Here is a 25,318-nt window from a genome sequence, read left to right as displayed (position 1 = left end):
CCATTTAATCTTTTCCCCCCCTATTTTACATGAAATTAATTTCTGAAATGTGTCTATACACTGGATGGGAGGTTCGGTTTATCTAAACCTTCTCACACTGCAGAAGAAGTGCCTTCAGACTCTGCTAGACTGAGACTCTGGCTAGAACGCTGATTAAATTAGCATCCTGCTAGCCATCCAACATGTTTATAACTGAATTACGTTTCTACGTTGACACTGCATTTGTCTGAAAGCAGAACAAAAAGTCTATTCTCTCCCTGCACAGGAAAATGCTTTTTCCAATAACTCTACTGAATGACTTTGAAGGTTTCAAAGGTTCAAATGGTCTCGAATAGATGGATGATAGACGTGTGCACAGAAACAACAATGAATTCAGTGCGACAATCAATTCAGATTTACTCGACCGTAAAATACCTTTAAATGACTGTTGTTGTTTTGTCTAATTGTGCTAGAAAACCTGTTTCGACCAGAATAACAACACAAATGATCATGACTCATGATGTGGAGCTAAAGGTTTGAAAAGCACACGAAGAATTGTTTTCAACCCCCCGTTTTCCACATGTAATTATTTACTCAGAATTCATTCTACTCAGCGTTTAGTAGCACTTGAATGTGAATTAACCTGTTTTATTACATTGTATTTCATTTAAAAATATCTTTAAAAAGGGAATGCCCTTTCTAAAGGGATTTCTAAGGGATATTTGGGTCAAACACTGTGTTTAAATCCATATTTCAAACCTTGCCGGCTATGAACGTTACTTTGAAATCTCCTTTGGGTTTTTTTTCAGGAATACTTTCTTGTACAATGTCTTTCTGGTTGTGTTTAAGCATTTACACAAGTTTCAGTTTGTGTGTGTACGCTTATTTGTTATTGTATGTTTGTTTGTTTTTTTAATCCATGATTTATTTTATGGCATTAAGTAGAATTTTGTCCTGTGTGGATATGTCAATGTTTACTGAGTAAAATAAACTGAATGGACTTTACAGAAACCCCTGAATACTGTATATGCATCTGTGATTAAGAAATAAATCAAAAATGAATATGTACAGGTAGGTATATAGTCTAATACATAATGTGTGCATAAAACAAACAAGTTATTTGATTAAAAATACAGTACGTAATATTGTGAAATATTGTTATAATTTTAATAATGTTTTTTAAAAATATAATTTATTCCTGTGATGCAAAACTGAATTTTCAGCATCATTACTCCAGTCTTAAGTGTCACACGATCCTTCAGAAATCATTTTAATATCCTGATTTGATGACACATGACAAATGAAAACAAAACGTATTGCTGTTAATGTTGAAAACAGTTGTGCTGCTTAATATTTTTGGTGACAGCTGAATATTTCCACATTTTTACTTTTAGGATAAATAGAAAGTTCAAAAGAACAGCATTTATTCTAAATAGAAAACAACTGTAACACAATATACCCATTAAGGTTAAATAAAATAATCTAATATGTTGATTTAGTGCTTAACGCTACAATATGTAACTTTTTTGCTTATGAAAGCAGTTGTTAGCACATTCATAAGACATCAGGTAAGTTTATATTATTTATAATTGTAACGGTAGGTGTACGGTCCGATTTCGCGGTAAATTGACGCTATTTGGCTGTGCGTCGTTACGTCACGTCTGTCAACAGGAAAAAAGAAGACCCGGCTGCCATATGAAGCGTTTGTCGTGTGTTTTTAGAACTTTTTAGAATTTAAACTTGCTTTAAATCGGTTAAGTTTTAAACGGCAATCGTCGTTGTCATTTAGGGAATTACCTGTTGTCAAAAAGAAATCCCTCAAACCGCGGAGAACCTGCAGGCAAAAACAGACAGCGACCGAGGTCTGTGAAAGAGTAACGTTAACTATCCGCCGGGCTTTTAAGAAATGGCGGCAACTCCGAAGTCTGAAGAGATTGAGACTGACGCAGAGATGGCTCTTTTTTCTGCTGAACAGGTAAGACATCTCAGTGGCTCAATAATTAGCTAACTATTATAAGAGCGTTTGTTTACTTGATTAAGATAGTATCCGAGATCCAAGAGATCCGCTATGACCTCGCCTTCTCGTATTCATCCGCGCAGTAGTGCTGAAGAACCCACGTAAAAAATAACTCCGCGAGTTAAACATTTTTATTTGTATGTTATTTTTAGTTTCAAAATGAGAGGCACAAGTTACATATGGCAGCTCGAAACTTTATTATCATCAGTATTTCAAAAAAGTGTTGCGTAATATTGTTGTGGAACATTTTTGAAGATCTAAACTGCATTAATTAGAAATCTTTACAATAGTGTTTTCATGACACGTCATCAATCGGCCATATTGGTGGTGTTCCGGTGAATTCAGTTCCCCTGTTTTCCTGAGGGGTATATAACTGCAGCTTGAGATTTCCAAAAACTGCAGTGGGAACTCCAAAACAGGGTGGGTGCTCCAAAATAGGGCGTGGCTTGTGCAATTTCCCCCCCCCAATCCGCTTAAGCGCAAACTCCGCCCCACATCTGATTTTAAAGATTTTATTGGTTGTGTCAATCGCATTGTCGATTATCTACACTATGCTACACAAATGCTAACCCCTAAACCTACCCCACACCTTACCCTAACCTTAACCAGTGAAATTAGCTGCACAGTGGGATTGGCGCTGAATAGCGTGGCAGATAAACAGTCCATTTCCAGAACAACAATTTACAAATAATTTACTCATCCCCTTGTCATCCAAGATGTTCATGTCTTTCTGTCTTCAGTCATAAAGAAATTATGTTGTTTACGGAAAACATTTCAGGATTTTTCTCAATATAATGGACTTCATTGGTACCCCGATTTTGAACTTCCAAAATGTAGTTTAAATGCAGCTTCAAAGGGCTCTAAACAATCCCAGCTGAGGAAGAAGGGTCTTATCTAGCGAAACGATCTGTCATTTTTTTTTGGAAAATAACAATTTGTATACTTTTTAAGCACAAAAGCTTGTGTAGCACAGGCTCTAGGATGCGCGTCCACGATGCTACGAATTAGTGATGGGTCGTTCTTGAATGATTCGTTCATTTTGAACAAATCTTTAATGTGACTCGGGAAGAACGAGTCGTCTCGGGGAGTGATTTGTTCAGTTGCGCATGCGCAATATCCTATTAGGTTCTGTACTGTGTATATATATATGTATATATATGTATGTATATATATATATATATATATATATATATATATATATATATATATATTTAATGTTGTTTCTTGATAAGATATTTTATGTTATTGTTGTTTGAATAAAAAAATTAATAAAAATCCCTCTGTAGAAAAGAGGTGAGTAGCTTAACAATAACAACACAGACTTATTGTGCAGTGCAATATGGTAATATTTATTTATGTGTGACAAAACTGACACACATCACCAACAACAACAACATAACAATAATATAATAATGTAAATCACTGTCGAAATTTATTAAACTTGACGCATTAAGTGTTATCCAGAGTTTCTCAAAAGGTAAAGTAGCAGTAATCCATGAACGACGGAGTTATAAAACCTCTGTAAATACATTCTATGCTTTAGCATTCTACTTACGTATTTAACAAACAACGTGAAATATACCTTATGTTGATGGAAAGTAGGAAATAACATGATAAACTGGTGCTTCAGATAATAAAGCACACATTTTCCACTGCGCTCGAAATCATGACGTTGTGACTTTACGCATGCGCTGTGAGGGGGAAACAGGAACTGAATGTAAATGCGCCACTGAACTGAACTCACAAATTTTTGCTGCTGAAAATGGTCAATTATTGTCATGTTTGGGCTGTAATAATCGCTCAGACTAGGAAAAACGTTTGCAGTACTATAGACTGCCAAAAGTTATAACAAATCAAGGAGAAGAGTGCAAAAAACTGTCTGAGGAACAAAAAGGTGTTTGTGGTTGGCCAAACTGAACCAGGATTTCCAGGGCAAGAATCTTAACAACATTCATGTTTTTTCTTGTCATTTCCGGTCAAGTACGTGAAATATTAGGCTAATATCTTAATTAATACTGCTTGTATGTATCTTTACCACCTGTTAACTTTAGTTTGTCAAAATATCACACGATTTCCTGCTTACTAGGTCCTTGCCTGTATGATTTAGCAGCTTTACATGTTTTTTTTTCTGTGCTTTTTCCTACACATTTTCCATTTCAAAATTCCGTACTTTACCAGACTCAAATTTCCAAATCTTTAAGCATAAATGGTTCATAGTGCATTATTTTCAGTGCTATATTTGGTATACAGTAGAGTCATCTGTAAATATTTTTATTTTCTCGTTTTTTTTTTCCATTGATTTTCCCGAAGTTACAATATACAGAGCACCTTAAATAAATAAATCAATAAATAATACAGACTTTTACATGCACATTTTTTTGTGCCATTTTTGTGGGATTTTTTTTTTCATGCTTACAAATTACAATTTCTAGTTTTATATAAATTATTTCCTTTGTGCATCACTGCCATCTTACTATAAATAAAACAAGAGCCTGGCTTGTTCCTGATCTATAAAAAGACTTATACTGTAAAAAAAAAAAAAAAAAAAAAAAGTGTTTAAAATTTGTCTTTCATTAGTATGCCACATTTCAAGGCCTTAGGTCTCTTTAACACGGCCAAGAAACCACACCGTGAAATGGGCTCATGGCACAATAGGTGGATCAGCGTGCATTATCCTATATGCTAAATTTAATGGTTTCTTGTGTGCACATAAGTCTGTATATTTGCTACTTTTGCAAAGGTCCTTGAGGCTATGTAATACGGTGCTAAGAAAATAGTGAGAAGAAACCCAAAATACTTATAACCTGCATTTTGCATAACAAAAAAAAAAGTGCACCTTGAATTCACTCTATTATAAGAAACTAAATGGAGGCAAAAGTCTGGAAACACAAATATTTTTCCATACTATGCTTTCTTTTTTCTATACTTTTTCAAACCCTGTAGAAACCCTGAAATTATCAGAACGTATTCAGTAGTACATTTACTGTGCAATCAATGCTTTTGTTTACATCTGAGTATCTCCAATATGGCTGCGCATCCAGGTAACTGACCAAACTGTGATGTAAGTGTAAACCCTTTATAAATGTAGCCTATTTTGTCATTTTGGATCAATTTAATGAATAAAAATAAACGTACTGACCCCAAACTTTAGATGCAATACATATATTTCCTTTAAGCGTTGTTCACATTACTTAAATGAGTATATAAAAAAAACGAAAAAAGAAAAGTAAAAAGTCAATGTTAAATGTTAATTTCTTTATACAAGTCTTAAAGAACATATCTTCAACAACATCATACAGGCATAATACAGTGTCATGAGGCCAAATCCCATCTCTTTTAGATTACCAAGCCTAATTTTTGATTTGTAGATGCATCGAAATGTGATTCATTTTATTCCTGTACAATGTTAAGTGCTCTGTGCTCAAACATCACATCTGAACTCTTGAATGATCTTAATCATTTAAAGTCATTAAGTCTCACAAAACAAATCATAGGCTGAGCATTGTCAGTTAACGCAGGCTTGGTATCCTGGTTTTCATTCGTGAGGCTGGTACTTCCATTTCTGCGGAGAGAAAGCAAGCGGGACTCAAACTGAGACATGGGACAAGGATGTGATTTTGAGAAGATTCATCCACTCAAAAGCTCTCTGAGGTCCAATCATTTGTTAATTAGAGTCAGTCAAACTAAAGTGTTGCTTCGGCGTCTGTTCGGAGTGACCGTGGCTTGGCTTTGATACAGTCCAGAAAGCTTCTTAAGAAGATTACCTGTCAAACTGACTTCACAGAGAAGCAGAGAGGACATTTTTTCCCAATGTGGTCATGAGCAGCCAACATCCAGCACCATTATGCAATGAAATGCCATGTAATGTGGGTTCTGAGCCAGGCTTGAATGGTTAATGTAATGATGAAGATGACGATGACGGTGGTAGTGGTTTATCAAATGACAAATTATATGCATAGCTCCATTAATCTTCTGCATTATTAGGAATTTCCACTCCGATCCATTCATTAGTATTCAGGTGCAAAAGCATTTCTTGGCACTGGTGTTTGGTTTTATGATTTCTGCAGTTTGGCTACAGCTAGTTCCAATTTTTCAGTTATAACTCTGTAGAATGGTAGTATCTCATCTCTTTTGTTTGTGTTTTTCATGAGCTTTCACTATCTGAAAGTTAACGTATATATCTTTATCTCTTGCCCCACTTCTGGTCCCCTTTTTCATCCTGTCATAGACACAGCCATGTTCATACGTGTTACGCTGCTACAGAAAAACAAAATTAGTGTGAGTTATTATGAATGAAAAAAGCATTAGACGTACTGCACAACATCAGTAAGGAACTTTCATTAGTAGCAGAATAATTTCCTGATACTTTCTGATATTTACTCACCCCTATGTCATCTAAGATGTTCATGTCTGTCTTCAGTTGAAAAAAAATTAAGGTTTTTGAGAAAACATTTCAGGATTTTTCTCCATGTAATGGACTTCAATGGGGATCAATGGGTTGAAGGTCCAAATTGCAGTTTCACTGCAGCTTCAAAGGGCTCTACATGATCCCATTCAAGAAATAAGGGTCTTATCTAGCAAAACAATTGGTCATTTTCTAAAAAAAAAAAAAAGATATGCTTTTTAACCACAAATGCTCGTCTTGCAGTAGCTTGACTTCGCGCATTATGTAATCACGTTGGAAAGGTCACGCATGGTTAGTTCATCTGTGTACATTGGTCTCGTTTTCTCTTCCAATTTCAAAATCATCCAGCGTCGTTGTTTATCTTTTTTTTGTAAATGTCGTTTGACTTTCTTTGCACATTCGCTTTGTAAACACTGGGTTGGTATTTCCACCTACGTCACAAGTGACCTTTCCAACTTGATTATGCAATGCATGAAGTCAAGCTCTTGCAAGATAAGCATTTGTGGTTAAAAAGTACATACATTTTTATTCATTTATTTATTTTAGAAAACGACTGATCGTGTCGCTAGACAAGACCCTTATTCCTCGGCTGGGATGGTGTAGAGCCCCTTGAAGTTGCACTGAAACTGCAATTTGGACATTCAACCCGTTGATCCCATTGAAGTTCACTATATGGAGAAAATTCCTGGAATGTTTTCCTCAAAAACTGTAATTTCTTTTCGACTGAAGAAAGAATGACATGAACATCTTGGATGACATGGGGGTGAGTAAATTATCAGGAAAGTTTTATTCTGGAGGTGAACTAATCCTTTCAGCAAAGACATGACACCACTGTTTAATACAATATAATAAACCTTATAATACAAAATATAAAACGCTGCACTATATTGTGTAAAGTTAAAAATGGATTCAGGAAAGAGAGATTGGAAATGGATTAGTGGTATCTGTGCTTTGCATTTTTGAAGTAGACATATGGACACAATTATTAATTATTAATGAATTATTAATCTCAACAATGAAATTTAGCTGAATGTTAATATCACAAAACCAGTCATAATGGTCAAGTTTTCAAAATTGAGATTTATACATCATCTGAAAGCTGAATAAATAAGCTTTCCATTGATGTATAGTTTGATAGGACAATATTTGGTCGAGATACAACTATTTAAAAACCTGGAATCTGAGGGTGCAAAAAAATCTAAATATTGAGAAAATTGCCTTTAAATTTGTCCAAATGAAGTTCTTAACAATGTATATTACATTGTATATACAAAAGTTATATTACAAAAGTTAAGTTTTCATATATTTACAGTAGGAATTTTACAAAATACCTTCATGAAAGATGATCTTTACTTAATATCCTAATGCTTTTTGCCAGAAAAGAAAAATCAATAATTTTGACCCATACAATGTATTTTTGGCTATTGCTACAAATAAAACCCAGCGACTTAAGACTGGTTTTGTGGTCCAGGGTCACATATATAATACACGGCAGGGTGAATTTCATGAAATATGTCCAGGTCGTACTCAGGGTTATTATTAACTAAAACTAAAACCTTATATGGAGGATAAAAAAAAAAAAAAAAAAAACAGAAAATAATATTGTTATATTAGATTTTATTTTTACTTATGTATAAAATATATTAATAATATTATATTAAAAAATAAGAATATGTATCTGAATATAAATTATATATTCAAATATTTTTCAAATTTATACATATAAAATAAAAATAATTAAACTATTATTAGAATATGAATGTGGCTTTTGCTTCAGTAAACCCCTAATTTGCTACCTAATTAATAGTTAGTTAGGTAGTTGTTAAGTTCAGGTATTGGGTAGCATTAGGGATGTAGAATATGCTATGCTAACATGCAGAATATGTTCTTTATAAGTTCTAATAAACAACAAATATGTTAACAGTAGGCACGCTAATAAGTAAACAGTTAATAGTGAGAATTGTTCCCTATACTAAAGTGTTACTGTTAATGTTTAAAAATGTATTATTGTTTTAAATTGGATAATTCTAGTAAGTTCATATTTCATTGTAGTATTTGTTGTACTGAATTTAATTTGTTGATTTTAATAAATGCAATTTTAGTATGGACCAAATTAATCATTACTGCCTTATTAACAGTGTTGGGGAAGTTACTTTGGAAATGTAATGGATTACAGATTACAAGTTACCCTATTAAAAATGTAATTAGTAGTATAACTATTTCAATTACTTTACTGATATAATGTAACTGATTACATTTGATTACTTTTGTAAATTTCTAACAGCTGTTCATTTCTAACATTTAAACCAGGCAGCGTTAACATTACAGTAGAACTCAACATTAATTACGTGTGCTGCAAATTCAAACAAGTGAACCAATCAACAGCATCACTATAGTATCGCTTTACTAAACAGCCTTTAAATGGCATTGTGCACATTAGGGATGGCGAAAACTAAAAAATTTCTTGACCGACCACCGAGCCTCATTAGCCGGTTGAAACCGGTTAACCGATTAGTTTAAAATATGGTACGCTATTTGAAATAACAGCCATTTCGAGCCGCGCCTGCAATTTCGCAACTCTGTCGCATCTCTCTGCCGCTCTGCCTCCCGCACACACACACACACACTGCCACTCACGTCACTTTTTTAAAATCCCCTACAGCGCGAAACATGAGTCCCGCAAACGCGGCGCCGAAGAGCTTGTTGTATGTAATCGTAGGACAAATGGCTCCTTAGTTTCAAATGGTTTGGGTACAAGGTGATCGCTTTGAAAATAAAGGCGTTTGTCTAGGTTAGAAGCTCATTTGAAACATTGCCACGGCTCATTTAAGAAAATGACAGCTCCGAAGAGACGCCGCTCTAACCTCGAGTGTTTTAGCCTGTTGCCTTTACTTTTCGCAAACCTTGTGAGCGCGCGAACCCAAACGCTGTGACCTCGCGCCAAAATGTTTTTATTGGTTTATTAAGTACAAACAGGCGAGTTATAAAAAATTGAGTGTGAGGGATAATTTGTTCACTTAACACAAAAAGATGAGGAATGAGATGGCTAACTGTAGTAGCGTATAGTCCACTGTCTATAATAGCCTAATTTAGACATCACTTTTTTTTTTAACCGACCACCGACAACTTTGACCGGTTAACGTTGATACGGTCAGCCACCGGTCAAACGGTCATCGGTTAACATCCCTAGTGCACATCAAAAAGAAGCAAAGCAACAAATTATTATTTAACATATTCTAGGTTTTTGTAAAAAATATTCAGTTTTTAACCACTGTTGTAATCGCTTACATTTTCATAAGTAACTATTTTTCTCAAAAAATGCAATGATTACAGTTACATTTATTGTGTAATTAAATTACGTATTGCTGTTGCATGTAACTAGTTACTCCCCAACACTGCTTATTACACTGTTAAAAAGAGTGTTTTTAATCACTTTACATTTTTAAAGTAATGAAGAATAACGATTCTGTTATGATTTTGTTGTGAAATGTGGACGTGGACATTCCTTCATGAGATTCACACAGCAACAGTACATGATCAGCTGTGTGAAGCAAAACTGATTGACATATTTACCTGTCTTTTAGCAGGGTGCAGTTTGATTCTGTAGTCCTGTCTCTTCCTTTTCATCCTGTGAAAAGCAGTTTAGAAATTGAGTGACAGTTTACTCTAGATTACAGACATTAAAGGCCATTTAATCATTTTACTAAGGAGCAGGAAAGCAAACACTGCAGCATTGAGATAACCTCGCTTCACTGCTAGCCTAAATAGCAAATTGCACACTCAGTATAAAACTTAGTGAGGCTGGCAGCAAGTGTGTTGGACATATGGCGAAGTCGAGGAGGGATGGGATTTCACAGCCAATTATATGAGAGACCCCTTAACAGACAAACCAGATGCTTATAACTTAATACCTAATGAAAGCTAAGGGAAATGCATTGTTCTTTAACCTTCAGTTCCAAATTCAGTCACAACATGCACAGAACACAAGTCTGCGCTGTTAGACTAGCAGTGAAACTGATTTTACAGTGCCTTGCAAAAGTATTCATACCCCTTCAATTCCCCCCCCCCCCACACACAGTCTTGTGTTAAACTGCTTTAAATAACTTTTTTTTTCCACATTAATCTACACTCCATACACCATAATGACAAAGCACAAAACAGATTTGTGACAACTTTGCACATTTATTCATATTAAAAAACTGAAATAAGTAAATTGCGTAAGTATTCATACCCTTAGCCTTAGTTGAAGCACATTTACAGCCTCAAGACGTATGATGGCTTGACCCTTATGGTATGATGCGATAAGCTTTGCACATCTGCATTTGGCAATTATCTGCCTTTCTTCTCTTCACCTCTTCACCTATCAAGCTCTGTCAGCTTGGATGGGGTCTGGCAGACATTTTCAGGTTTCTCCAAAAATGGTTGATTGGGCTTAAGCCCAGGCTGTGGCTGGACCACTCAAGGACATTCACCCAGTTGTCTATAAGCCACTCTTGCTGTGTGCTTGGGGTCATTGTCCTGTTGGAAGGTAAACCTTCTGCCAAGTCTGATGTTCTGAATGCTTTAAACTGGGTTTTCATTAAGGCTATCTCCATATCTCCAGGGAAGGATTGAGTCTCGACACACTGCAATAAAGCCCAGACTGGTGGAGTGTTGGAGTGTTTTTTGTCTTTCTGTAAATTTCTCCTGTCTGCATATATGATCATGGAGGTCAACTAAAGTGACCGTCAGCTTCTTGGTCACCAGTCTAACGAAGGTCCTTCTCCATCAATTGGTCAGTTTGGCCAGGAGGCCAGCTCTACGAAGAGTCCTAGTTGTTCCAAAGTCTTCCATTATGGATAATGGAGGCTACATGCTTCTGTGAACCTTCAATGCTGAAGAATTTTTTTCTGAACTCTTCCCCAGATGTGTGGCTTGACGCAATCCTGTCTTTAAGCTCTACAGACGTTTTTTTTTTTTTCTTAAGGGTTTAGTTTTTGCTCTGATATGCATGTTCAGCTGCTAGACCTTTTATTGAGAGGTGTGCGCCTTTCCAAATCATACCCATTCAAATGAATTTACCACGGTTTAATTCCACTCAAAGTGTAGTAACGTCTACAAGTGATATGAATGCTCCTGAGCTAAATTTCAAGAGTCCTAGGAACAATTTTGGTTTTGTATTTCTAATAAAGTTGTTACAAACCTGTTTCTGCTTTGTCATTATGGTGTATGGAGTGTAGTTTGATGTGGGGAAAAAAAAATAAAAAATTTAAAGCAGTTTAACATAAGGCTGCAACATAAAACATGAAAGGGTGTGAATACTTTTGCAAGGCACTGTACTTAAGTTGACCCTCACAATTTCCACGTAAAAATTGGGTAATTATGCTTTTTGTTTTATCACATGCTCGAGCACATCCTATAACAAGGAGACATCCTTACTCAACTCAAAGTGGTTTGAGCGCCTGATGGGTGTTTATGAATAATACAGTAGTATGACACACCTGTTCAGCCATGTCAGTAATAAAATCATCAGAAGAGCGACACCAACCAGCCCTCCTCCAATATACACATACAGCATGTAATGAAGACCCCTAAAATCTGAAATGAGGGATAAAACAGGCATTAAACTTCAGCTTAAGTAAAGAAAAATTTATGAAACATTATGAACTGAGCTGTGACAGGACTGTTGTAATGTGTGTTGTAATTCTCAAAATAAAACAATGGAGTACGAAAAAGTAATCAATGGTAACAAAATGTTAATAAACTCTTAATAAATTGCTTAAAGGATAAGTTCTCTTACAGAATATAAATTTCCTTATAATTTACACACCTCTATGTCACCCAAGATGTTCATGACTTTCTTTATTTTGTTGAAAATAAATTAAGATTTTTAAGCAAAACATTACAGGATTTTTCTCTATATAGTGGACTTCAATGGGGATCAATGGGTTGAAGGTCCAGCTGAGAAATAAGGGTCTTATCTAGCAAAATGGTCTGACATTATCTTAAAACTATAAAAATGTATATTTTTTTTAACCACAAATGTTTGTCTTACACCAGCCTGAGCTCGTGCATTATGTAGTCATGTTGCAGAGTCAAAGACCCTTTACAAAAAAAAAACAAAAAAGGTAAAACAAAAATGTTGGATGATTTTGAAGAGATAGTTTTTCGCCTTACCCTACCTTTCTGAACCGAGGTACACAGATGAAGAACTAACCACATGTGACCTTTCCAGTGTGATTATATAATGCATGAATTTGCAGACACTTGCAAGACAAGCTTTTGTGGTTAATGGTATATACTTTTTTTGGTTTGTTTTTTAAATTACCGTTCATTTCACTAGACCTATTTCTCAGCTGGGATTGTGTAAAGTCCTTTGAAGCTGCATTGAAACTGCAATTTGGACCTTCAATTCATTGATCCCCGTTGAAGTCTACTATATGTAGAAAAATCCTGGAATGTTTTCCTCAAAAACCTTAATTTCTTTGCAACTGAATACAGAAAGACATAAGCATCTTGAAATACATGGGGGTGAGTAAATTATCAGAACATTTTTATTCTGGAGATTAACTTCTAACAAGTTCTTAAAAAATTACTTTAATTTTTAGGAGTTTATTCAGAATCAAAATTAAGAACCTTAAATGCAAAATGGCATAGGATAATTTTTTGGATTTTTTTTTTTTCTGATTAAAATAATTTTGTTTCTTGATTTTTCTATGCTTTATACATAAATCTTACATATTATTCAGTCAAATTCAAGAAAAGTCCACTGTCAGTATCAGTATTCTTACTGATCATTATAGTAAGAAAAATGATCTTCGCAAAATCTTCAGAAAGGGAACGAAAATTAAATTCACAAAAATGTCATGGATTACGACATCAACATTTTTCAGGACTGTCGTTTTCATATTTTGTGTTGGGAAACAAATTGTAAAAGAGTACATTTCAGTATGGCAGTGGTTCTCAATTAGGGGCCTGGGGTCCATTAGGGGGCATCAAGACTATTGTCTTTTTTTTTTTTTTTTTTTTTTTTTTTTTTTTAAAAGGCAAAACAAGCTAAAACAAGTCAAAATCAAAAGATTTCTCATTTTAAATTTCCCCCAAAATTATTTAATTTGAAGTATATGTCAAACATTTGTTCTCACATGAGAATAAATTGTCCTCATCATCTGAAAGACCAATGATACTGGTCTCATTTCCTCAAAAGGAAGAAATGTGGACAACAACATGCAGAAAGGACAAAAAATGTTGTCAGAGACCAGGCCCTGCGGGACAAAGTTGGTTCGTGATGACCTTTGATTTGTCTCTCCATTCCAGATCACCAGAGGGGGGAAAATAACAGCAAAAATGATGCCACGCATGGAATCATCATTTCTCTTATCATCAGTTTATAACTTTAATTTAAAGTCTTTATAATCTAAGTTTTGTCCTACTAGTGTGTTATCTGTGTAAGAGCTCAATGAAGTCAGTACTTTTGACAACACTACGTCCTATAGATCAACAGTTTGTGCACCTCTGTTGTAAATAATCAAATAGTTCAGTCCTTGTCCTACCTTGAGCAGGTAGAGTGGTCAGGAAGACTGTGGTAGAGTGGACACCAGCATCTGTGCTGAAGTTGCAGCGGTAGAGTCCTCCATCTTCTTGGATGATGTTGGTGAGGTGTAGACTGACCTCCATAGCATCGCTGCAGTTCAGTTGTCCTCTACTGTTGAACTCGTTCAGCTCCACACCATCTTCTAGCATCTGACACGTTGCTATAATATTACTAGTGCCCATCTCGGCGTCCACTTTCTCAATGCTTACTTTGTAAATGTCACCATTGTGGACAAGGTCACACGTAATGGTTAAGTTGTCGTTCTCCGCGGCCACCAACTTAGTGTCTGACTGAACAGAGAAGGTGGTGGTGATTGCTAGAAAAAAAAGGTTAGAAGTCTACATTAAATACAAGATCTATAACTGGAAGTTGTTAGCCTAGTTTGCAGTTCTCACTTTTGGTACCTGCTTTTTCGACAAATGTGTCTTTGGTCCATGAACCCTGAGGATAACTCTGCAGAGAGCAATGATACTGGCCGATGTCGGCCTCAGTGACATTCATTATGGAAATGCTGCCGTCCATCGCGGTGGTTTTCAGAAACGTCACTCTGCCATCATATGATGACTCATAGTTGGTGCCATACTGAGGATGATAAACAGCTAAAGGTTGTGAAAGAGTCTTTTTAGTCCAAGAGACCATAATGAGCTGGCCAGTCCATGGACACAGGCAGTCCAATATCATTCCATCCTGCAGCTTGACTTTCGAATCTCGGGCTTTCATCTGAAGAGAGCCTAGAAGACCATTATGGAAGGGTGGGAAATCAGACACAAAGAAAAACTAAATCATTAAGGTACATCATTTCAAGTCAACAGACACTGGCAGAGAACATCAACTTTTGTCCCAAGCATTTGTGATTACTGGATTTTAAAATGTATTTAATAGATTTCAGTCACAAAAAAACAATTCTTTTAAAAATACATTATTGTTCAAGTTTGGGGTCAGTAGTATTTTTTTTTTTTTTAATGTTTTTGAAAGTCTCTTATACTCATCAAGGCTGGAAATATAGGTAACAAAAATAGTCACACAGTAATGTTAAATATTACAATTTAAAATAACTTTTCTGTTTTAAAATATAATATATTCCTGTGATGACAAAGCTGAATATTCAGCTTCGTTACTTCAGTCTTCAGTATCACATAATGCTTCAGAAGTGATTATAATATGCTGATTTGGTGCTTAAAAAACTCTTAAGGTCCTTGCACACTGAGTCTGCATTTTTTTGCAGGAAATTGAACCAGATTTTTTTTAAAATAACAGACTAAAGTTTTGGATGCAGTGTGCAAACGCGATTGACACAACGTAAGGTTGTATTCATTTTTTAACGTGCGTAAATTTCGGACTAGGTGTGCAAGGACCTTGTGTCAAAAATTCTCAACCAAAACAAATAAATACAAACTCACATTATGTCAATCACGTAACTGATACACATTACACAATGCCTTCAAAACTTTCATCCATCATAAAAAAAAATTGGATTGGGTCAAATGTTTTTTTCGTTTTTCGCATCCGTAACAAGCATTTTGAGAAGTGTTTTAAGAATTTAGAGCCTGCTTGACAAATTTTGATGAATACCAAAAATACGTTTTGGACTTAAGGTCCTTGCACACAGTCAAAAATTTTCGCATGTTAAAAAATAAATTAGAACTTGTGTTACATCAATCACGTTTTGACACTGCATCCGAAACTTTCGGCAGCCATAAAGAAATTCAGATCAGGAAAAATTCTATGCATTTTTTGCATCTGTAGCAAGCATTTAGAGAGTTGTTTTGACAATTCAGAGCCACCGTGATGTTCTGTGCGTGACAAATTTTGATGAATACGAAAAAAATGCATACAACAATTTTGGACTCAAGGTCCAAAATTCTCGTTCGAAATTTTCACACATTAAAAACTAAAATTGAGTCAGTCATTGTGTCAGTCACATTTACACACTGCCTACTAGGGGTGTAACGATACATAGATGTCATAGTTTGGTAGGGTCACCCTCGGTTCGAAGGTCACGGTTCGATACGATTTCGGTACAACAGAAAAACAAAAACAAAAAACAAATCTACTATACTAGGTTTCCATTCATTTATTTTAAACAGGCAGTAGTACAAATTATTATTTTTTTTCCACCTACATGTGAAAATACTAAATATTATATCAAATGAATGTTATATATATAGGCTATAAAATCTGCAGTACATATATACATACAAGGAACAAATACTTGAAATGTATTTAATTTAGTTTAGTCTGATAGACAACGGGAAAAACTGCAACACATAACGTATCGCATGTTAATAAACGAAATGTTAATAAACTCTTAATAAATTGCTTAAAGGATAAGTTCTCTTCCAGAATATAAATTTCCTTATAGTTTACTCACCTCTATGTCACCCAAGATGTTCATGACTTTTAGTCGAAAAGAAATTAAGGTTTTTGTGCAAAACATTACAGGATTTTTCTCTATATAGTGGACTTCAATGGGGATCAATGGGTTGAAGGTCCAGCTGAGAAATAAGGGTCTTATCTAGCAAAATGATCTGTCATTTTCTTAAAACAATAAAAATGTATATACTTTTCAACCACATATGCCCGTCTTACACCAGCCTGACCCCGTGCATTATGTAGTCATGTTGCAGAGTCAAACACCCTTTACAAAAAAACAAAAAACAAAAAAAGGTAAAACAATGTTGGATAATTTTGAAGTTGGAGGAGAAAAAGAGAGTTTTTCGCCTTACCCTACCTTTCTGAACCGAGGTACACAGATGAAGAACTAACCACATGTGACCTTTCCACTGTGGTTACATAATGCATAAATTCGCAGACACTTGCAAGACAAGCTTTTGTGGTTAAATAGAATATACTTTTTTTTTTTTTTTTTTTGTTTTTTTTAACATGACCGTTCGTTTCACTAGACCAGACTCTCATTTCTCAGCTGGGATCTTGTAGAGCCTTTTGAAGCTGCATTGAAACTGCAGTTTGGACCTTCAGCTCATTGATCCCCCATTGAAGTCCACTATATGTACCTCGGTTTGAGGGTCACGGTTCAATACGATTTCGGGACAACAGTATCGTATCGAACTTTCCACCTACATGTGAAAATACTAAATATTATATCAAATTAATGTCATATATAAGCTATAAAATCTGCAGAACATATATACATACAAGGAATAAATATGAAATATATTTAATTTAGTTAACTGATATAGGGGAAAAATTGCGACACGTAAGGTAGCCTATATTTGCGGAGTTGCAGTTCGGTTTTGTGACAGAAAGGAAATTTTTAATTTGGATTTTTAAATTTGTTTTATTTTAATATCGCTTTCAAATTTGCAATAAAATTTAGTTTAGTTTTAATTTGTTTCATTAATAATTTTGTTTGTTTTAGTAGTTTTTATTTTGTGAACACATTTCTGTTTAGTTTTTATAGTTTAGTTTCAGTTTTAGTTTTAGTAATCACTTTCAGAGCGCAGGCCAAAGAAAGATTTCTTAGTGATGCAAATGTCTAGTGACAAAATTAAAGCATGCTGAGATTTATTAGATGGCAAAAGAATACAAATAAAAACAAAAATGAAGCAGTCATGCCTTTTTACTCCATAAATCTACACAAGTTGTGCTTAAATTATATTTAAAAGCACTAGACTGAATAATAAATGTGTTGTGATATTTAATTCGAAAATAAATATGGTTTGTTTATATTAAGCCTGGATGTATTTTATCTTATTTAACCACAATCATGGTACTGTAACTGTCGTGTTAACTTTCCCACGAACATACGCACATAAATCATAACTTGGGGTAAAGAAATTCAATAATAATGGCGGAGCCTCAACACTAGATCAGCTGCCGCTGAAATGAATGACCGCTTAGGGAGTGCGTCTTGTTCGCTTTCTGTAGCCTAGCTATATGTTTTATAAGTTTCGTTTTTAATGCTTCTATAAAAGACCAACGTCCATGTGTACACTGCAGAGTTCAAGAAGAGACAGTGGCATTTAACAGTAAATGGAATGTTTTAATATGTTCTTTTCATTTATGAAGAATTATAAGCGTGTATTTTATGCATATTTGTTCAGAAGATGTAGGCAAAAGATTTTGTTGTTTACAGTAAGGATGCGCATTCTCTTTTTTTCTATTGCGCTGCTTGTCTATTTTTCTTTAAGCTCCAACTTAGATGGCCTATTTTGGTTTGATTGCTTGTGTTACGTAAGAAAATAAACCAAACTGATGCAGCCTAGTTTTAATGCGGGTGCAGTTCAGATCGCGGTCTTTGTCAAACGGGTCGGATAACGGGTCAGGCTATTGCGGCTGCTGGTTTAGCAAATGAGAACCGTGGAGGACTGTGCTTTCCGTCTCTCGGTCAGATGACCTCAAGTGCATGATGGGCCATTTACAGGTATTTCTCTAAACCGGACTCTGATATATTTTTCCACCACAGGTTGAGAATAATTACAAAAACGATTATTTATTTTTGATAATTATTATTTTATTTCAGTTTGTTTTCGATAACTGTTGCTAGTTTCTTCTGCTGGCGGTTATCAAACAGAGTTGCATTACTGTGGGTGCCCGGTTCTGGATTGAGGGTGAATTGCCTGTATTCATTGTAAGGCCTCATGCACCGAACCGAAATGTCCGTACCGTGACGGTTCGGTCAGCCACATGTATAGTTACACCCCTACTGCCTACTGAAATTTCATTCATCATAAAAAAAAATCTGGATCAGGTTCAATTTTCTGCATTTTTCCCATTAACAATTCAGAGCCTGCGTGATGAATTTTGAAATAGAAAAAATGCATACAAAAATTTTGCACGTTAAAAAAGGCGGCGTAGATAGCCTTGTGGGCAGTGTGCCAACATATAGTGCCGCTGTGTAATCTTAACTAGAGGACCTTTCCCCTAGCTCTCTCCCACTTTGTGTCCGGTCAGGCTGATCTGTCCTATCCTAATAAAGGCAAAAATGCCAAAAAAATAAATATTAAAACACAAAAAAAAACGTGTTACGTTAATCATGTTTACGCACTGCATCCATGACCTTTCATCAGTCATAAAGAAATTAGGATCAGGTTAAATTTTCTACATTTTTTGCATCCGTAGCAAACATTTTGAGAGGTGTTTGTGACAATTTACAGACACCGTGATATTCTGTATATGACTAATTTTGACGAATACCAAAAAACACATGAAAATTTCAGACTCAAAGTCCTTGAGTCTGAAAAAAAAAGAAATTCTTGTCCTAAATTTTCGCATGTTAAAGAACAAATATGACCTCACGTTGTGTCAATCACATTTACACACTGCCTACAAAACTTTCGCCTGTCATTTTTTAAAAAAATGTACGCGTTTTCTTGCATTTGTGGAAATAAGTCAGGCACAGAACGTCACATTGTCAATTTTCTGCATTTTTTGCATCCGTAGCAAGCATTTTGAGAGGTGTTTTGACAATTCACAGACACCGTGACATTCTGTATATGACTAATTTTGACGAATACCAAAAAAAAAAAACGCATACGAAAATTTCGGACTCAAGGAAAAGTCCGAAATTCTCGTCCAAAATTTTCGCACGTTAAAAAATAAATATGACCTCACGCTGTGTCAATCACATTTACAGACTGCCTACAAAACTTTCATAATGACTTCAGAAATGCCTGTCATAATTTCATTATCACAGTGTCAATTTTCTGTTTTTCGCATCTGTAGCAAGCATTTTGAAATGTGTTTTGACAAATCAGAGCCACTGTGTGTGATGAATTTTTATGAATAAAAAAAAAAAAGCACTTCGGATTTAGGACCATTATTATTATTATTATTATTATTATGAAACAACGTCAAAACAGTAAATATGCATTTTTATTTATTTACTTTTAATGGAAAACATGATGCAGTTCAAAATAACATTTATTCCAGCTAAATGTAAATAACATTCCAACTAAATGTTTAAAATAATATCTAGTTGGAATAAAAATATTTTGTATTTTGTATTTGTGATGCATATATATATATGAGAAGTTGGTGCATTTTGCATCCCTAAGAAATAATCAAAGCAAATATTATTAAAAAAAAAATTAAAATAGCATTTATGCTATTTGAGTAAGGTTTTTGGTCCATCCCTCATGATTTTTCTTTTTCACCAGGACTTTTAATTTACAAAATGAAGGCAAAATGGTATAAAACTCACATTTGCATATTGTTCTAAATATATAGTCTCATTATTAAGCAATGTTTTTGCCATAAGGGTCATTCCGTGCAAACTCAACCAGAGGTCCCTGGCTCAAATTTTTAATTTCGCTAATATTTATTCTAAAGAAGGATAGACTTGTATAGTGAAGAATTACATGGATGAATATTTACCGAGTAATCCATTATTTTGTAGAGGGAGGTCAAAACAGCAATTTTCACCTTAGATTCAGATTCAAGTTACAGGTTTGTAAATATGACTTCAGAAAGATGGCAGCATCATTATCTTATTTTTACTCAGAGATTAGTAGTTCTATTAGTAAAATCTGTTGACTTTAGCAATCTTTGTTGCATTATGTGCCAATGGTGATCATTCAAAAATGGGGAAACAGCACTTTTCAAATTTTTCCCCAAAGTTTGCAACTCAAAAAATCTTAAAGATATCTTAATGCCTTTTTAGATATTGGGTCTTAAACTTTCCTTTTGGGATCTTTTTTTTTTTAAATGCCTTATGAGATTCGGTTCCAGAGATATTGGAATTTCAATATGACACATTTTCAGTAGTCAAAAACCAAATGTGGGTCAGTTCTTTTAAAGAGGAATGTCTGAAAAACTAGAGATGTATCTCATTTCTTTCTCTCATGACAACTGCATTGAACATGCCTCTCTGAGTGCCATAAATATTATTTTCCCAGACATGGTGTGCTTATAACTCCAGAAGTATTAAAGATATTGCAATATGATTTTAGATTCTAGTTGTTACTAAACTTTTCTTTTGAAATCTTAATTTCTAAGGCCCTACATCATTCGGGGGGCAGCCGTGGCCTAATGGTTAGGGAGTCTGACTTGTAACCAAAAGGTTGCGGGTCTCGAGTCCCAGGTCCGGCAGGGATTGAAGGTGGGGGGAGTGAATAACCAGCACTTTCTCCACCATCAATACCACGACTGAGGTGAATCCCTTGAGCAAGGCACCGATCCCCCAACTGCTCCCCGGGCGCCGCAGCGATCGCAGTATGGCTGCCCACTGCTCCGGGTGTGTGTTCACGGTGTGTGTGCATGTTTGTTCACTACTCACTACTGTGTGTGTGCACTTGGATGAGTTAAATGCAGAGCACAAATTCCAAGTATGGGTCACCATACTTGGCCACACGTCATGTCCTTTCCTTTCCTTTTTTTTGTATCATTCAGTCCCTGAGATATGGGGATCTCAATGAGGCTCCATGCCCAGATTGCTGAATGTTACCCATATTCATTGGTCGAAAACCAAATATTGGTCACTCTATGTACAGCTGATAGTTGTTTTATTTAAAGAACAATGTGTAAAGAAGAAAAAGTGTTGAAATTAGAATTGTATCATGTTTCCCTCTATCAAAACAATTACAGCTTCCTGAATGCTAAAAGTGCACTGTACTAGTCACACTGTACAATCCTAATCCCTTGGTTACTGTTATTATTTTTATTTTTTGCATATTTGCATTGTAAACAGTAATGACTAGATAAACCCAAAACTACACTGAAAATGGGTAGGATACTAAATTTGGAGCTGTACTGAGATCTCGATATCTCTGGGATTAAACCATACAAGATCTTAAAAATGAAGATTCCAAAAGAAAAGATTCTTAAGAACCAGAATCCAAAGTCATATTAAGATAACTTTAATACTACTTGAGTTACAGGCACACAAATTTGGAAAAAGAATACTTCTCAGACTCAAACAGGTATGTTCTATGCAACTGTTTTGATAGAGGAAAACAAGATACAATTATTATTTCTTCTTTGGACATTGTTCTTTAAATAAAATAAGTATCAGCTGTACACAAAGTGACCAACATTTGGTTTCTGACCACTGAAAATGGGTAATATCCAACTATCTGGACATGGAGCCTCACTGAGATCCCCATATCTCTGGGACTGAATAATGTAGGGCCTTAAAGTAAGATTCCAAAAGAAAAGTTCATGAAAAACTAGAATCTAAAATCATATTGTGATATCTCTAAAACTTCTTGAGGTATAGGATTGCAAACTTTGGAAAAAGAATATTTATGGCACTCAAGTATGTTCAATGCAGTTGTCTTGACAGAAAGAAACGAGATGCATCTCTAGTTTAAACATTATTTGTTCTTCAGACTTTCCTCTTTAAAAGAAAAGTATCATAGTTTTTCAGGCTGACCCACATTTGGTTTTTGACCACTGAAAATGTGCACATTTTAACAATTTACTCCTAGAGCCAAACTGAAATTCCATTATCTCTGGAACCGAACCATACAGGTTCATAAAAATGAAGTTTGTTAAGACCCAATATCTAAAAGGGCATTAAAATATCTTTAAAACTTCTTGAGTTACAGGCATGCAAACTTTGGAGAAAAACTTGAAAAGTGCTGTTTCCCAAGTTTTGAATGGTCACCATTGGCACATAATGCAGCAAGGATTGCTAAAGTCAACCGATTTTACTAATAGAACTAACAATCACTGTGTAAAAATAAGATAATGATGCTGCCATCTTTCTGAAGTCATTTTTACCCCCCCTGTAACTTCACTCTGAATCTAAGGTGAAAATTGCCATTTTGACCTCCCTCTACAAAATAGTGGATTACTCACTAAATATTCATCTATGACATTTAACTTTTTGGCTTTTATCATTATACGTCTATCTCCCTTTAGATAAAATATTAGCAAAATGAAAAATTTAAACCGGGGGATTTCTGGAATTTGGTTGATTTGACACGGAATGACCCATTACTATGTATTTTTTCTACAAAATATAAATCATTTTATTGGTGTCCCCTGATTTCATGTCAGCCCTGTTACCCTAATCAAAAAACCCTTGTAAAATAATGTACATTCAACTGACATCACTTCTAGGAGGCTACATCATCTCTCCAACAGGTTTCCAACACTTAAAATGCAAACGTTTCTCTCACTCCTCTATAATGTTCTATTTTTTTAGGATTTATGAGGCTTGACCTTGACATCATGCAATGTCAATCCTGTTACCATTTTTAAAATGTAAATTAAAAAAATTATTTCTTACATTTAAAATAATCAACATCTACAAGTAAAATCCTTTCAAAGTGTACAGTATGTGCTTTTGTGACCGTGACTATTAGCTAGCAATTAGCAAATTTGAAATCAAACCTGTTACTTTTTCGAGTAACAGGTGTTGACGTGGGTTACAGGGATGACGCTGATTAGGTTTGACCCCGTTTTTGTAAATTTGTAAAATTCAAACATTTTAAAGGTCACCCTCTGCATATTATTGAGCTAATGCCTACATCATTCAGTGGCATACGAGTAATAATTAAACTGTATTATATAGTAACGCTTATGTCGGTAACAGCGTTGACAAAAATACCAAAACATGAGCTAGAAAAATAGTTATAAAATAATAAATGAAGTCTGAGATGGCACAATACAACTTCTTGTCATTTTAAGGAGTCACTTCATTTGTTGGATATTTAAAAAAAAATATTGATTAAACTTTTATTTTTCACTTTTTCCAAGTGGAAAATGCAATTTCATGAAATAATCCATATATACACACCTTTTTTTTTTTTTTTTTTAAATGTTTATCAATTTAAAACTGCCATCCTATACCATAAAAGAAAAATATTTAAAATATATAATATATATTTCCAGGTTTTCCAAGCTAAATCTACAGTTGTTTACTGTTTTTTTTTTTTTGTCCAGCCAACAAGTATTGCTGGTTTGGCTCTTCTGTTGTCATACACATTGTTTATCGAAGTTGCAGCAGAACCTCTTAAATCTAATCATGAATACACATACAAAACTAAACTAACAAAAAAGCAACCAACAACCACAAGTACAAACCAAAGTTACTTTCAAAACCACATATTCTCCTTTCATTTTAAAAGGATTATAAGAAAACAAAATCAGTTATTGTAGACTTTGTTTAAACATCTGTAGGATAAAAAATATTATCACCCCATCAGCAGTGAAAGTCAAATCAATTCATATGTAAACAAGAACCCTGTTTATCATGCTAGAGAACAGCCATTAATTCAATATATACATGAATTACCAATAAAGAACAATGTGCTAAACTGTTTTTCATAAGCAAAAGTTTCTACCTGCTAAAAACATTACCTTTCAGAAAACAGAGCTGCATCATGAGTACCAAGAAGTACCAGTAATCCTTTTGTACTGCCACCATCTTGCTCCTCTGAGACCGAATGAATACAGCATTGACGAAGACTGAGGCGACCACAGCACTTTCTGTGTTCAGCTGCAAGACTCTGCAGTCACATCCTTAACCAGCAGTTAAACACTGTTAGAGAGGAGGTGTTAAGTTCTTAACTATTCAAGCCCACACACTTTGTTTTCACGTGAAACTGAAAGTGCGGATTCAAAACCAATCTCTGAATTCCCCTGCAATTAAAAAATAATACAAAGCAGAGGAAAAAAAGAGATAGTATGCCCAAAAATAAAATGATAAAACGATTAACTTTGACTGAACTAGTCCTTTACAGTGTATGCGATTTCATCTCTCAGTCAAACTGATCTCACAGCTGGAGAATGAAGAGGCGTCTACTGTAAAAACAGATCATTTATTGATTTGCTAGAAAACGAGTGATGTACAAAAACTCAGAATGAATTATTCCATCTCATACCAAAACTTAAATAAACATTCACATTATTAGGTGACTTTCACGATCTCTATCATCAGAGAGGCGACTAGGAGCTGAAGATCTGTGTGAGATTTCTTAGGCACTTCAGAAGATGGACGGTCAGGGGTTTGTCGCTTGTCTGCTCTTCATCTATACGAACAAACAAACAAACAGACAATTACCTCCAGTTCTCAGGAAAGATCCATTCCTGATGCGTCTACTGCTGGAGTACCATCACAGAGTAAAAATGAGAGGCTCTACAATGATCAAACTGAATATATTCCCACCTTTCCTGGCAGACATGTATGCCTCTTCAACTTTCAGTCTGATGGAAGGACACTTCAAAGTGGCCTTTGCCTTTGTGAGAGGAGAAATGCAGGATGGGAAGATAAAGGGTGAGATCACGCACGTGTGAGATGACAGACTTGCATGTAATTTGTTTATAAAAACGATATTGAATCCTACGTCGCTGCCAAAGAACTATTGTTTGACACTAGTAGTATTTCAATTAACTGTCTGCAAAAAGTTGTCATATCATTATATAAGAACAAGATGCC

At 34.9% G+C, this 25,318-nt stretch overlaps 2 protein-coding genes across 8 annotated transcripts in view; both read right to left on the bottom strand.

Annotated features, from left to right (window-relative positions):
* Positions 1-5,236: 5,236 nt before the first annotated feature.
* On the bottom strand, positions 5,237-24,515 carry cd226 (CD226 molecule). Of its 4 annotated transcripts, none has more exons than XM_051098233.1 (6): positions 24,241-24,515; positions 14,379-14,705; positions 13,934-14,290; positions 11,882-11,978; positions 9,975-10,029; positions 5,237-6,250 (listed from the first exon to the last, which is right to left on the bottom strand). In XM_051098233.1, exons 1-6 carry the CDS (start codon positions 24,305-24,307, stop codon positions 6,119-6,121), a joined length of 1,035 nt encoding a protein of 344 aa, XP_050954190.1. In that variant the 5' UTR covers positions 24,308-24,515; the 3' UTR covers positions 5,237-6,118. The 4 variants fall into 4 exon arrangements, with proteins under 4 accessions (XP_050954190.1, XP_050954189.1, XP_050954192.1 ...); XM_051098232.1 differs by having other exon boundaries at positions 5,237-6,253; positions 24,241-24,514; XM_051098235.1 differs by having other exon boundaries at positions 5,237-5,772; positions 24,241-24,511.
* Positions 24,516-24,685: 170 nt separating this feature from the next.
* The window catches only part of rttn (rotatin), an 82,268-nt gene continuing 81,635 nt past the window's right edge, over positions 24,686-25,318 (bottom strand). For all 4 annotated transcript variants that reach the window (XM_051098222.1, XM_051098224.1, XM_051098223.1 and 1 more), the window contains exons 48-49: positions 25,049-25,118; positions 24,686-24,911 (exon numbers count right to left, since the gene is read on the bottom strand). In XM_051098222.1, coding sequence (XP_050954179.1) covers positions 24,829-24,911; positions 25,049-25,118 — 153 coding nt within the window. In that variant the 3' untranslated portion in view covers positions 24,686-24,828. The remainder of the gene's footprint in view (positions 24,912-25,048; positions 25,119-25,318) is intronic.

The sequence above is a fragment of the Labeo rohita genome, chromosome 24, assembly GCF_022985175.1.
Source record: "Labeo rohita strain BAU-BD-2019 chromosome 24, IGBB_LRoh.1.0, whole genome shotgun sequence".
NCBI classification, from domain to species: domain Eukaryota; kingdom Metazoa; phylum Chordata; class Actinopteri; order Cypriniformes; family Cyprinidae; genus Labeo; species Labeo rohita.
This window is presented reverse-complemented; position numbering and strand designations above follow the sequence as displayed.

What these genes read in the sequence shown, in the direction of transcription:
- cd226 (XM_051098232.1), bottom strand. Translation starts at nt 24,307, where the DNA reads ATGGTGGCAGTACAAAAGGATTACTGGTACTTCTTGGTACTCATGATG. An exon ending in GCAGCTCTGTTTTCTGAAAG is followed by an intron (nt 14,706 to 24,240) that starts GTAATGTTTTTA and finishes ATGGTCTTCTAG; the next exon opens with GCTCTCTTCAGATGAAAGCC. An exon ending in TTACTGACATGGCTGAACAG is followed by an intron (nt 10,030 to 11,881) that starts GTGTGTCATACT and finishes TGCTTTTCACAG; the next exon opens with GATGAAAAGGAAGAGACAGG.